At 41.8% G+C, this 16,055-nt stretch overlaps 1 protein-coding gene across 1 annotated transcript in view; it reads right to left on the reverse strand.

The window, feature by feature from the left end:
* Positions 1 to 16,055, reverse strand: part of LOC128745104 (acetylcholine receptor subunit alpha-like) — a 75,440-nt gene that overhangs the window by 40,021 nt on the left and 19,364 nt on the right. Inside the window, exons 4-5 of the mRNA XM_053842091.1 lie at positions 9,941 to 10,056; positions 9,286 to 9,454 (exon numbers count right to left, since the gene is read on the reverse strand). Of these exons, the coding sequence (XP_053698066.1) occupies positions 9,286 to 9,454; positions 9,941 to 10,056 (285 nt within the window). The remainder of the gene's footprint in view (positions 1 to 9,285; positions 9,455 to 9,940; positions 10,057 to 16,055) is intronic.

Below are 16,055 nucleotides of genomic sequence, written 5' to 3' on the forward strand. Positions count from 1 at the left end.
CCTAACAAAAACCGGTATTTTTTGTTATTTTCGACGATTTTTAGCAAGAGTCAAAATCATTATGTGAGGCAAAACGCCAAAACGCACCAAGTTTACCCAGCCAGGCGTTAAACGCAACCAGCAAATTTTACATATAGTCACGTGTTGTATAAACTCCTGAAACTAGGCTTCAAAAATAACGGAAGCGTTTGTTATAGCGTTCGTTTGCTGGGATGGGATGAATGCAATAATGGGTTCATATCTCAACATAATTGGCAATAAAATTTATTCATTTATTTTTCTCCAACTGATGTGTGATGAAATATTGTAAGTTAAAGAATATGCAATTAGGTTTAAGGCAAATTCTAAGTCCTATACAATACATAATATTGCTATATTTTTAATAAATAATCTGAAACAAAAGATGTACTGCAAATTAAAAATATTTTATATTTTATCCCACTGTGGTGCGTTCTACCCCTGTTTTGCATTTTGAAGTTTTTTTGCCATTTATGTGAAAAACATGCCTAGTTAATGCCGTTTTTGTGAAGAATCATCGAGTATGACAGTATATTAATTAGATAGATTGTATTTAACATGAAATTTGCATACCGACTAGTGGTAAAAGCTTAAGAAAAAACCCGAATTAATCCACCTAGCGGCGTGACCTAGCCTTTCTACTGTCACAATAATCATCATTTAATTTCTCAGGAACATCTATGTATAATTAACTTGACTATATTTTTAAATATCCGTTCCGTATTCCTCAAAATCCTTATTTGCCAGTAAAATTCACAACGTATTGCGTAGAATAATTAAATTTTCTTTCCTTGTGTGCGTAAATACTTGTAACACCTTATTTAGTTTTATAATCGGTCGTCCTAAACTTTCGGGCTTCAGAGCCACATAGGAAACTTGTTTTGAATTGACAATATGAAATATGTGTTCAGAACAGATTTTTTGATAATTAATTAATACCATGTGTTCAAAAGTTAGCATCTTTGAAAAACAAGAGTTCAGAAAAATTATTATTATACTTCGCCTTTGAAGACAAAGAATATCGACAACAAAATGATTAATCTCAAAATTTTACTATTAGTTTGCTTGGCTTCAATTTTGCAGTATATCTGAATTAGAAAAAATAACTGAATAGAGCATTAGATATGAAAAAGAGAAATTGAACTTTTTCTTAGCTGGCGCTCCTTCAGATAATTATTTTTGCATGAAAATCAAAACTTATGCCTCTTTTGAATGTACTTTCATGAAAAGATAGTCATTAGCTTGATCGCATCGTTTTTACAATATTGGAGGGTTAGGAAAACAAGAGGGTTGCAAAAGCTGCGCCTTAAACATGCTTGAGAATGGGAAATATGATCGATATGATTTTCAGTGCTTGTCATTTTTGATTTATTTGTTGAAACATGATACATGACATAAGACATCTGTCCTTTAAAATGTCACTAACGAAAACAAATCTTACAAAATTACTACCGTGCAACGTTTACTTCCTATTTTTCATATAACATTTCTAAGCTCTAGTATCTATTGATTGAAAAGAGCATCTATTGATGCGCAAAATTTGTTTGAAATTTGTATAAATTTATTTGGAAAAATCAACTCATTTTTAATCCTATACACCAGCATGAAGGTATGCTTAAATTAACTGCTTTTCTTCGCTGTTTGCTTTTCGTGTACAATTGTGAGTAACAGCAAGTGAACAAAATGACAATTGAAATCTGAAATCAAAGAAAAGAAAAAGCTTTTCGATTGAATCCCATTATTTAATATTTATTTGCAACAGATACGTAGTTCGCCTACGACGTGCAGGCTTCAACAGCGTCTTATTTCAAAGCGTATACGTATCTGTTGCGAATAAATATTAAATAGTGGGATTTAGTCGGTAAAAGTTTTTTCTTTTCTTTAATTTCAAATTTCGTATTCCACTAAGAGGCTTCAAAAATTTCAGACAATTGATTCAGAAAAGTGAGAAACGTCTTTTCTTGAATTTCAATGCAAATTTAAAAATTGCAAATTGTCATCCCAAGTAACAATTTGAGTTTTATTACACTCTTATGATGACATTCAAGACCAAAATTGGTCATGAAAACCACCATAAGAGTACAATCAAACTCACATTGCTGCTTGGGATCACATACACACACATACATACATACATACATACATACATACATACATACATACATACATACATACATACATACATACATACATACATACATACATACATACATACATACATACATACATACATACATACATACATACATACATACATACATACATACATACATACATACATACATACATACATACATACATACATACATACATACATACATACATACATACATACATACATACATACATACATACATACATACATACATACATACATACATACATACATACATACATACATACATACATACATACATACATACATACATACATACATACATACATACATACATACATACATACATACATACATACACACATACATCACACACATTGAATACAATCAACATTTGTTTTGAATTCACACGTTTTAACGGTTTAATATACGGTGCTTAAGTGTTAAAGTTTAAATAACTTTTGAATGAACTGTCCGATTTTAAATAACTCGGTTTCGTTTGATAGATCTCAGTAGTAATTTTCAAATAATAATAAAATGTGTGATATTTTTCATTGAATTAATGCTTATATGTTACAAAAATATGTTTTAAATACTATTTTTTCACATTTCTTTATGTAACTTTCAAACTACAAGCCCAATCGTCATGAAATTTGGAAGTTAAGGGTTTGCAAGGCTCCTCTTTCATATGCAATCAATTTTGTTCAAATCGGTTAAGTGACCTATGAGATAATGAAGTCCCATATTTTTCATATTTTTATACATAACTTTTGAACTAAAAGTCCGATCAGTATGAAATTCAATAGCGACCAATGGGACACCTAGACCTTTCATTTGACACTAAGAACATTAAAATCGGTCCAGCTATCTCCGAGAAAAGTGAGTGAGATTAAAAGCGTCACATACACACACACACACACATACACACACACACACACACACACACATACATACACACACACAGAAAATGCTCAGTTTTCGAAACTGAGTCAAATGGTATATGACATTCGGCCCGCAGGACCTTCTTTCCATTTCCGGTTTTCCAAGTGATTTCTATACCTTTATACTATATATTTATATAGTAGAAAGGCAAAACCGTGATTTCTTACATGTGGAATGAGATCGCGGATAATCGCTTGATTTTATTTGATGTGGCTATGTTTGATGCTTTTACATGCTACACAATTATGAATTAGCTTGTTTTACACCAAAATAAAATGCGCATTCATGATTTTACAAAATAGTTTCCGCGTTTTTAAACAATTAATAGCCAGCCATTAATAGCCATTCTACCCCCACGGTGCGTTCTGGACAGTCTTCCCCTACTCGCTCAAAATTTCGGCGGCAAAACCAGACCATACAACGTTCGCTACAGCGAAAGGCTATAATTTAGAGAAACTGAAAATGAGAGAATGGCCAAAGTAACTCAGAAACTCGCGAACACTTGGCTTCATAAAACCAGTGACATTTTTTGATGACAGGTTTTCTAGAATTTCCGTTATCAATGAGTGTCGTTGGTTTAATGATGCTAGTTAATTGAATGTTTTGGCCATTCTCTCATGTTCAGTTTTTCTATTATAATTTTGCAATATTTTCCAGCGACCACCCAGTAAGCGGCTCGGTTGTTTGTTTTCCACATACTTGCGCGATATGTATGTATGTGGCTAACAGTTTAGTGGCAATTAGTGAAAGTTGACATTATTTACTACTTTTCATGCATCAAATTTCAAATTAAGAAATTATCACACACTGACTCGATCTTTGCTGATCCGGGTTAAAACATGAATGGGCAGATTAGTGTTCAATCTGTTTGTCAAAGACAATAACAAGTTGTCATGAATCTGATCTGATCTACGCAGTACATCTCTCAGTTTCTTTTATGGAAGCATCGTGATTAACCCCAGAAGTACATAAATTGCATCCACCTCCATTACAATGAATGTCAATTCCAGCCAAGCCTAGCCATTACGGGATGGAAAATGTACATGTGACGTATCCGTGACAGTGGACTGTCACCGATATTGCTGACTGCTTGCCGTTCGCCATGTGTTATCCACTGATCCAGCTGATTCGTTACCCGGCAGATACCGAAAAGTGCTCCCATTAGCGGTGATCCGAGCACGTAGAGGGACTGCCTCAGAAGCCTGTCAAATGAAATCAACGTACCTTCCCAATTGACACAATTGACGTTGTTCCATTAGCAGAGCAGATACCGGCGGTGTGATATTGTGAGCCGGCAGGTATGGTAGGATTTTATTATGGATGGAAGGAAGCAATTTTTGTTGTTCATCTCTTTGGCTTTAAAAATTTAAATGTAAAATCGCGAAACAAATTTCAGAGCATTAAAATATGCATGAATGTTGTCATTCAATCTACCCGAATAATAATAGCAGAACATAAATGCATCCTGCTGTTGCTGTATGCGAATGGCAATGATTCCGTTCCAGATGATAATGTAAGTGACGGATAAAGAATTTTTATTGACAGGCTTAAACTGTTTGTAAACATGTACCGCTGACTTTTTCCCTTTATTATCCAGCTAAATTAATAATATAGAGTTTCTAAATTACAAATGGCAACGTTCTGAACAACAACAAATCTACCGACTACAAAAATGGCAGCTAATGATAGGTAACTTTTGAGTGCCACGTCGCCTCTGTAATTTATAGTCTCTGTAGTGAGTGGCTCTGAACCGTCTATTTTCTGCCGCGAACCGATTCAAATAAGCAGCACGTTGATATCGTGACAAGCGATCGAGTCGAGCAGGCGAGTTGAGCAGTCAAATCAAGCAGTCGAGTCAATAAGCAGTTGAGTCGAAGTCAAGCAGTTGAGTCGAAGTCAAGCAGTTGAGTCGAAGTCTTCAACCGAGCAGTCGGGTCGATCAGTTGAGTCCAGCAATCGGGTTGCACCGGTTTTGGCTACAGACAAGCCTCTTGTATATAGAAGACTAGATAGATGCTGGTACTCAAAAACAGCTTTTACCCTTCGGCACTCAACAATAGGAGTAAAATATATGTAAATTAGGGTTTTGTTATTTTTCTGTACTGTAATTTCCGATAATAAAGATACACAGACAACTCTCGTTGATTATTGATATGCTCTTGATAGATATTTCTCACCTCTACTGTTAGGGTAAGCGCCAAAAAAAAAAACAACACAACAAACTCACGATCCATCATCCATCCATCGTTCTAAACATCAGGGGCAGTTCTTCCCATGCAAAACACAGCGTCAATCCGCCCAGCAACAATAATGTTAAATCTGCCGAGCAAATTAAACGTCAGCCGAAGCAACTCTTACTTATATCAGCACTCCACCTAGGATAGCTGCTGCAACTACTGCACCCGTCACCTAAGTCCTAAGTCGCCAGACTCCCTATTCGACCCTAATGCTGACCCTTTTAAAGCTATATACGTTGCATCCGTTGAAACCGTTGCAACTCAGTCATCCCATTCGTCACCGCCTTATCGACGGCGCTCCACGCGCGCTGCTCTGCACACACTCTCTGAGTGATGTTGTCGGCGTTGATGGCTACTCCAATAACGGCAAGCATCTCGCACCGAGTGGTCTCGAAGCGTGGGCAGTGAAACATCACATGCTCCTGAGTTTCCACGTTTACAATATCGGTCTATCAAATACGTCGTTGGTGGCCCAATCGGAGAAGAGGACGATTCTACGAGGAAATTGCTCTGCATGCTTTGAGCCGTGGATTTTCATCCCGCATTATCTACGGTCGTACCGTACGCACCCATTCGTTGGTGCATATATTGTTGCCCGGTATCCACCTTCTACACGCAGTACAAATAGAGCAGAAGGGTGACCTGTCAAAGATTGCGTCAGGTAAAAATTTACCTCACCATGCCTTTAGCCGATCCAATTGACGTGATGTTTTTGATTAGCCTATCTGCCGTGTTTGGCATTGTCCCAATACCTCTGCCTAACCTAGGTTCTCATACTGCTGCTAAATCCTTAGCCATTTGGCATAATTTTGGGCGATTTAGTAACGACCGTTGACGCCTTGCCACAAGCATAATCGACGCGGATGGTGCAGTTCAGCTGATTGTCTGCAATGAAACGTAAGTATTTCAAATTACGCTTGGAGATAATCACTTGTCCCCCTACCATAATTTTGGCTGCTGGGGCCGCCTGGCAGTAACTGATCATTACAACTTCCGGCTTTTAGTGTGCTAACTGTATATACACTCGCCATTCGCCGCTCTATTATGTTTCTTGTATTAGATGCCATCATTTTCACCACTTTGAGGAACTCACCTACTACTGTTAGGACGAAACCGGTGACCTCGACCCCTGCTGCTAGAGTCTCAGTACTTCGTCGTGTATGGCGTTCCAGAGCGTAGGTAATCGCGCTATCAGCTAGTGTCGCACACTAGCGTCCGGTTCTCGAAGCAGCTTTTAATACATGATACATAATGATCCGGAACTTTTATCTTATGCAGCGCTAGGGTGATCGCACTTCCCCTAACGCTGTTAAAGGCGTTTTTGACATCAATCGTGATGGTACGATATCTGTCTTCCCGTGTCTTTTGCCTCATTGAGTTCTCGGTCTACTCTACGACGGACTGAATGGCATCAACGGTGGATGTTCCTGTGCGAAATCCAAAATGCGTCTTTGTCAGGACGGTATTGTTTTCCACGACGGGCGTGAGCCTGTCGAGTTGGCAGGTAGGCCTGTATGATGAAGGATCGCCTGGTTTTCCATTTGACTGGAAATTCTAAACCAACTCTCTCTCCCTCTCCGTCGTTAGAACCCTGGCAATCACCATGAGCTGCTCGTTTGTAACAGAAGTGAGAGTGTCATGCGTTCGACTGGTCGTATGCGTAGGCGGTCGAAAGTTATATCACTGGATCCTACTGCGGGAATAAACCTTCCAAGATGGCTCTAAGCCTCTGTGGGCAGCTTTCCTAATGAGTCGATGCACCCTTCAGCTTTTTCATCACCACCTGGTAGGTCGTGCCCCAGGAGTTTGTATTCGCAAATAGGATTTCTTTCTACGCCTAGCCTCTTTGTTGAGCGCCAACCTGGCCGCACTACGCTCTACACCACGCGCGTCTACATCCGCTTCGGCCCTCGGAGTCCTCTGCATAAGCTTTCTCGCCCTATGGCATCTGGATCCAAGGAGACCGCTGGTTTCATTCCATCGGTATACCGAGCGACGACAGTTCGTTTGCTGCACTTGGTGTTGTACCTTAAATAATCTCTTAAGTCTTATTGGACAAAGTTCATAACTAGCGGAGAGTCCTGCGAGGCTGACTGTAACGGAGTGCGTGTCGTGGTGGAGGGCATTTTCCAATCCGCACACGTTTAGTTTTACTTACTTATGTGTCCATGTCCGCCGGTCCGGCAGAACAAAGGGATGAATTCAGAGATCTCTATCTGTCGCTAGGACAGGTTCTCGTCTACAGCCCGGATGTCGTTGGCTAAGCTGCGTCGCCATGAGCCTCTGGGTCTGCGTCTTCTACGCTGTACTTGTGGATTCCAATCGAGTGCTTCTCTGCAGACCTCGTTCACTTGTTTCCTCAAGGTGTGTCCAACCCACTTCCACCTACGTTCACGAATTTCTGTGGCTATCGGCCGTTGGTAACACCGACGATGGAGTTCCTGACTGGATATCCAATTATCAGCCCACCAGGCACGAATGATATATCGCAGGCACCGGTTAATGAATACCTGCAGTTTTTGCGTTGTCTCCGCTGAGACGCACCACGTTTCGCAAGCGTACAGCAGTACGGATTTAACATTTGAAGTAAAGATTCGGGTTTTTGTACGTAGAGTGATCTGGTTTGAGCGCCAAATGTTTCGCAGACCTACAAAGGCACCCCTGGCCTTCCTGATCCATGTGGCTATATCAGTCTTGGTACCACCATCGGCTAGGTCAAGGTCATTTAACTGCTCAATCATTAGAGGATTCCAAGGCAATCCTCGATTTGGTGTACTGTCAATTGCACCAATTAATAGCTCATTCATAACGATGAGAAACAGAAGCGGTGAAAAAATGCAGCCCTGTCTCACGCCAGCAGCCTTATGTCATGCCTTATGGGGTCGGACAAGACACCGTCGTGCAAAACCTTGCACGAAAACGCCTCGTACTGAGCCTCGATGAGATGCACTAGCTTATCTGGAACTCCTCTACGCCTAAGTTCGCCCCAGATGTTTTCGTGGTTGAGTCGATCGAACGCCTTTACGAAGTCAACGAACACCAGCAGAAGGAGTCCTGGAATTCGTTGATCTGCTCCAATATAATGCGGAGCTTTGTGATATGATCTACACATGATCGGCCAGCACGGAATCCAGCTTGCTGCCGCCGGAGAGTAGCATCGATCTTCTCCTGAATCCGGTCACGTTTAGATGGATAGCGATACCCCGCGAGGGTGGTAGTAACGGGGTGTACGTTATGATGGTAGGAATTCCTTAATCGGAGCACGTCTTGATGGGTGTAGCAGGAGCACCATTTTTGGAGCAGTGTTTAAGCACAGCTTCACCCTGAAGTGGTCGCCTCGTAGCGGTCCCAGGCGGATTTCGGGCTAGGAGAAGTAAAGTTTTTAGTGGGTTACATCGTGCCACGTGATGTTAACACACATTACTACTGGTCTGGCATTGAGCTTTCCCTTGAGAGGGCTTGAGAGAGCCAGAGCTATATTTTATACTCTCTCCCCATTTCATGCCCAAAATTAAATGAAAATGAAACGAATATTTTTGGCAAAAACAAACCAATTTCTTAGCCTCTTTGCCTTTCTCTTTCATTGCAGGTAAAACAAAATAAAAATATACATTTTTCAATTTTTGTTATTGAAATGATTTGCAACTATAAAAAACATTGAGCTTTAGTTCAAGAACGGCGAGTAGTTCAAAAGTTAAGCAGAAAATGGCACACCGTTTTAATTCTCTTTCGGCACGTTAATGTCAGTATTAGTATATGAAAAAGCAAGATGTAGGCTTCGACAGCTGAAAGCTGAGTGGGAGTTAGGAGGAACGGCAAACGAATCACAGAGAAATTTATCTACCAGTATTTTATAATTTTTGAATTAAACTCGATTCGCCCCTATCAATTTAAACACACCACCGTAGTACACACGGAAAACAATTCATTTATCAATGGCATCTTTCCAAAGAATATTTAACTAAGACTCACCTTTTCGCCACTATCTGACGGCAGGTAGAACACCAATATCGTTAGGAAACTGATCCCCATACAGGGGATAATTAAATTTACGGTATAAAATAACGTTTTGCGACGCATCGTAATGTTGAAAGTGATATCGAGATACGGTTCATCACAACATGTGTAGAATTTTTCATTTCTATCGAACGAAGGATATCAATTGTGGGTGTTGGTGGTGGGGGTGGTAGGAAAATTTGTCGCAGCCACCCATCAGCGTACCGAAGCAGGTTGTCCCGGTTACGACATTGGGTCATTGACGATGTTCGGCACGTTCCGGCGTCGATCGCGAAGACCGGCCCGGATGGTGCAGATGATTGTGATGCGTTGGCAGAATTTGTAAGCATGTAAATAGAAGAGAGGATAAAAAGAAACGCTTTAGTGAATTGTTATGCTGCTGCCTCACTCGGGCGCGTTAGGAATTATAAGAAATTCAATCGATATTATTTAACATACATAGTTCTCTGATTAGTTGCTTGAATTGTGGTTAATGTATTATTTCGTGGCTAATTGTTGGAATACAGAGGTTATACCGCCATTAACCTCAAAATAGAATTATATATAAATCAGACAGCGAGAAACAATACAGTTTATACAGAGCAACTCATTATACAGATATGATTTTTACCTAACTGCAGGAACTTCCAGAATATCCCACTCAACTGATGTGTAAAACTCCGATAAGTCCACGCCAATCTCCACAACGTTGGTATCGTTTACTTCGTCGATGTGACGGAGGTCAACCTAGAAGTACAACAAAAATAAAAATAAAAAACAACGATTTGAATTACTAATGTGCATCACAGTTTTATTTTTGTTCTGCTCAGTCAACTGTAAATATATGGTTTAAAATTTAATAGTTATTTAGTTTTCACGTATATTTTATCCTTTCTAATCAATAGCAAAGCAATTTAATCGGATGCCAAAAAGGACAATCGATTTGAACTTAAGCAGAGACCGTTCGTTACACGCTCGCTGTGAAAAGTAAAATACCAACGCCTTTGGCGATTCTTCTCTGGCAGTTAATGTCCACCAGACACTGTCAGAGTGAAGTATTGGAAGACTTCGCTGGACAATCAAATTTCACTTTAACGTCTTCAATTGGCACTGAACTGTAATGCTAAATAGAGCAATGAGAGAGAAGGTAAGGCCCCATCGAAGGTATACGGATACAGCTGAAGTCAATATACGAGCCCACCCCTCTGTAATGCAGTCTTGTCCGGTCTGGAATGGCTTCCATAAAACGATATGTCTGCCAATGGACAGCCTGAATAAGGAGAAATGGTGTAACAATAAAAATCTTGTCGCCAAGATTGCGGGCTGATGCTTTCGTTCCACTCACTGGGAGGAGAGCTGCCAAAATCAGACAGCTGACTGTGCTGAGATTTTTATTTCATTTCCATTCATTGTCCTCGTTATGGCGTTTAATTTCACTTTCGACGAATACATTCGCTCTTATCGTCTGCTGGGTGGAAAATGCGCCACTGTACGAAGCATGGGCGGCAATGGGATGTACGAATCATAGACGAATCACGAATGATAATGTTCTCGTAATAAATGGGAGGTGGACGCCATTTTGGCCATTTGTTTCTATTCTAACGTGGCAGTACACTGATTTTGAAAGAAACCAGAAACGTTCCTCAATAGTTTTTGTTTTCACCATCCTTCTGGACATTTGACCGTACCGAAAACCAATGCAATCAACTTAAATCATGACGCAATGATTATTGAAACAGGATTTAAAGTTTTTTTGTGTTTATGAGATTGGTGGTTTCTCGACGGAATACTTTTTCTCTTATTATACTTTCCGGGAGTCGAATTATAGTGAAAAACTAATTTTGTATAATAGCTTCATCAATAATGCAATCTAAAAACTGGATGTGGCTTTCCAAAAGATGGCGTTGTTCTAATGGTGATTAAATCAAAATTTCTTACCTAAAGAATTTGTGTAGAATTGCAAGCAACTAGCTGATGCAAAGTAGCAAATTAAGCGCCCATTACTTAATTTACGATAAGACAGTCGCTACTTCTTCGTCACTTTAAAAAATTGATAAGCATTTTTTTTTATAAGTGTCACATGCACTAATATCCCATCAGCCCTGTTTTCGTGCAAGACAGCAGTTTATAATAGATTCTTGCGGTATATGGACGCAAACAGGCAAAAGAAGGCGGTGGTTGCTCACTTTTCTATAACGGTTTATTTTTAGGACTTCTCTAGATTCAATGTTCAAGTTGACTGGTTTTACAAAAAAATTTACTTTCAGGATATCATCACTGGCCGCATTGAAATTTCGTACTAGGTGGACAATGGAACGAAATATGCCATCAAGGTACGAAATGAGGAGAAAGTCAAAAACCTGCTAGCTATGCAAGAAATTATTTGATGGCACGGAGGTGGAAGTGATGCTGCACCCTACGAAAAACCCTGTGAAATGTGTGGTGAGCTGCTACGAAGCAATCAACATGTCTCCCGATGTTTTGCTAGAGGAACTCAAATCATCCATGTACGACGCATTATCTGCCCTGGTGGAAAGAATAGGGTAAACACACCTACTCTTATTCTAACCACCAGTAGTGGTATGGTTGCCCCATAGCGTATTCAATTTGGTCCCGTTCGTTACCCTACCCATCTGTATTTCCAATCGCCAATGGTTTGCTATCAGTGTTGATTGAAACATGGCCATAATATCAAGGATCGCTGCAATCACGAAAGTTTTAGCAAAATTTCCAAAGATGGTTTTTTGTGGCTAAAAAAAGTGTACCCGGTTGTGAAACACCTCAGGAAATCGTTAGAAAAGAAAATATAGAAATATCGAAGGAAAATCAAAAATTAAAATCATTTATTCATGGAAAACACTAAAAAAACAAAATCATTGATCGATTTCTTTGTTTAATCGTCTAAATCTGAATCGCAATGAATGGATGTAAAAAAGCAAGCAGGTCATATTGGCGTATTTCAATTGCATTGGCCTGTTACATGTGTCACAAGGAATTGAGTTTTTGCAAAACCTTAATGAATCCTACTGCCTGTTACCGTTGTGTAGCTCTTACCCCACAATGCCCATGCAGGAAAGTGCATACAAGGGAACCAGCAGAGTAGTGTTAAGTAAATATATGTTTGTATTAGTTGTTAGTTGTAGTTTGGGCATGCGTTTATTTGTTTGTTTATAGTTATTGTTAAAATTTGTTAATATTAAAACCTAAAACCTGTATAAATTATATTAGAATAATTTCACCTAAAGTTTGTCTGTGTGATGAAATAGAGGTCCAAAATTAAGCTTACATTCCTTTCACATACTTCACTTATTCAGCCGAGAGCCGGGGTGGCTCTTGCCGTATCAAGAATTCCTCTCCATTGTACTCGGTCCTGGGCTACTCGTCGCCAATTCGTCGTCTCGACACACGTAAGTCGGCTTCAACCTGGTCGAGCCTTCGAGCACGTTGAGCCCCTCTATTCCTGGTGCCGGTGGGGTTCTTGAAGAGAACGGATTTCACTACACAGCCGTCCGGCATCCTTGCGATGTGGCCGGCCCACCGTAGTCTCCCAACTTTCACCAGCTGTACAATGGGTATCACTCCAAGCTAAAGGCACTAGCTCGTGATTCACACGACTTCGCCACTCTCCGCTCTCCGTTAGTACTCCGCCAAAAATAGTCCGCAACACCTTTCGTTCAAAAACGGCAAGTGCACGTATGTCTTCCGTAAGCAAAGTTGCTGTTTCAAGTCCGTAGAGGACTTCCGGTCTTATTAGTGTTTTGTACATCGTCAGCTTTGTGCGGCGGCGTACGCTCCTAGATCGAAACGTCTTGCGGAGGGAAAAGTAGGCTCGATTTCCAGCTTGAATGCGTCGTTGGATCTCCTTACTCGTATTATTGTCGGCGGTAACCAGAGCTCCCAAATATACGAACTCATCAACCACTTCCAGTTCATCGCCGTCAATAGTCACTGTCCGTGGGAGGCTAACGTTACTTTCTCGGGAGCCTCTTCCTACCATATATTTGGTTTTCGGCGCATTAATTTGTAACCCTATCCTCCTAGCCTCCGTTTTTAGTCTGGCGTAGATTGCCTCCGCCGTCCCACGGTTTCTAGTAATGATGTCGAGGTCGTCTGCAAAGGCTAGGTGTTGGCTACTCTTACTGAAGATCGTTCCTCTCGTTTCGATGCCCGCTCGCCGAATCACACCTTCAATAGCGATATTGAATAACATACAGGACAGTCCATCCCCTTGCCGTAACCCTCTGCGCGATTCAAAAGGACTTGAGAGTATCCCCGAAACGCGCACGTAACACATTACTCGTTCCACAGTAGCTTTGATCAACCGCGTCAGTTTGTCCGGAAAACCGTACTCATGCATTATCTGCCATAGCTGTTCGCGTTCAACGGTATCGCAAGCTGCTCTGAAATCCACGAAAACATGATGCGTGGGTACGTTGTACTCTCGACTTTTCTGAAGGATTTGTCGGAGAGTAAAAATTTGATCTATAGTAGCACAGGCCCCCATAAAGCCCGCCTGATACTGCCCTTCGAAATCTCGTGCTATTGAGGATAGACGACGCAACAAAATCTGAGAGAGCGTCTTGTATAGCAGTCTAGCCTATCGCCCTTTTTGTAGATGGGATAGACTACGCCTTCCATACACTCCTCCGGTAGTTTCTTTTCTTCCCAAATCCTTGAAATCAGCTAGTGAAGTGCCATTACTAGCGGTTCTTGGCCATTTTTGAAGAGTTCTGACGGGAGTCGGTCCTTCCCGGCGGCTCTATTATTCTTCAGCAGACCAATTTCTCGCCGGATCTCTTCGAGATCGGGAGCCGATTCGCTGTTGTCGTTTGTAGGTACTCTTAACTTCCATTGCGTCTCCTGCTGCTATATCGCCGTTGAGGTGCTTATCAAAGAACTGCTTCCACCTGTCGATCACCTCGCGCTCGTTTGTGATTAGATCCCCTCCCTCGTCCCTACACATGTCAGGTTTGGTGTAGTGACGGTGGTGATGGACGACGAGACCTATCTCACCCTGGATGGCAACGACTGGCAGGGCACTTTGTATTTTACTTCCCCCACGAAGGAAGTGAGTTCCGAGGTGAAGTTTATTTCACACACCAAGTTCCCCAAGAAGGAGGCTTCTTTTGCTTCGGACTGGCCGTGAACGGGGAAATTTATAGTACGAAGTGCCTGTCGCCGATAGTACAAGGTTTCGTAGGGAATTATCAGGCGGGTTTCATGGGGGCTCGCGCAACTACGGATCAAATTTTTACTATCCGACAGATCTTGCAGAAATGTCGGGAGTACAACGTGCCCACGCATCAAATCTTTATTGATTTCAAAGCAGCATACGATACAGTCGATCGAGACAAGCTATGGCAGATAATGCACGAATATGGTTTTCCGGACAAACTGACGCGACTGATCAGAGTTACATTGGATCGAGTGATGTGTTTCGTACGCATCTCTGGGACACTCTCGAGTCCCTTCGAGACGCGACGAGGGTTGAGACAAGGTGACGGTCTATCCTGCATGCTGTTCAACATCGCTCTTGAGGGGGTGATCCGACGAGCGGGCATCGAAACGAGAGGCACGATTTTTACCAAGAGTAGCCAACTTCTAGGCTTTGCAGATGACTTCGATATCATTGCCAGGAACTTTGCGACGGCGGAGGCAATCTACGGAAGACTGAAAGCGGAGTCTAGGAGAATTGGGCTAAAAATAAATGCGTCGAAGACCAAATACATGAAAGGAAGAGGCTCAAAGGAAACAAACGCGCGCTTCCCACGGACGGTAACCGTTGACGGCGACGAACTAGAAGTGGTAGAGGAGTTCGTGTATTTGGGATCGCTGGTGACCGCGGACAACAACACTAGTAAGGAGATCCAGCGGCGCATCCAAGCGGGAAATCGGGCCTATTTTGCCCTTCGTAAAACTCTACGATCAGGAAGCATACGCCGCCGCACGAAGCAAACAATGTACAAAACCATTATTAGACCGGTAGTTCTTTATGGACTTGAAGCCGTGACGCTGCTTACGGAGGACATACGCGCCCTTGCCGTGTTTGAGCGGAAAGTGCTGCGGACGATATTTGGTGGAGTACAAACTGAAAGCGGAGAATGGCCGAGGCGTATGAATCACGAGCTACAGGCACTGCTTGGGGAGACTCCCATCGTACATCTAGCGAAAGTTAGCAGGCTACGGTGGGCCGGACACGTCGTAAGGATGCCGGACGACAGTGCGACGAAAACAGTCCTCTTCAACAACCCCACCGGTACCAGGAACAGGGGGGCCCAACGTGCACGATGGCTCGACCAGGTCGAAAGCGATTTGCGACTTCTGAGACGACTAGGAAATTGGCGACGAGTGGCCCAAGACTGAGTTGAATGGAGACGAGTGCTTGAAACAACACGAGCCACCCCGGCTCTATGCTGCTGAAGAAGAAGAAGAAGTGCCTGTCGGAAGTTGCGTCGTTCATCAAGAAATACCATTAGCGCAAAGACGCGGTGTTCTGGCCGGATCTGGCGTCGGCCCACTACTCGAAGCGATCGTTGGAGGAGATGAAGCGGCTGAATATCGAAGTCGGCGAACCCGCTCAAGGTCTCCCAGCTGCGTCCCATCGAGAATTTCAGGGCAAACCTGAAGCGTTAGATCTACTCCAACAGTTTTGTCGCGAAAACTGAGGAGAATCTATACCTATAAAGAAGGATTTCTGTCTGTCTGTCTGTCCGTATGTTCCTTATAGAATCGAAAACTACTGAACC

Source organism: Sabethes cyaneus, chromosome 1 (genome assembly GCF_943734655.1).
Source record: "Sabethes cyaneus chromosome 1, idSabCyanKW18_F2, whole genome shotgun sequence".
Lineage (NCBI taxonomy): Eukaryota > Metazoa > Arthropoda > Insecta > Diptera > Culicidae > Sabethes > Sabethes cyaneus.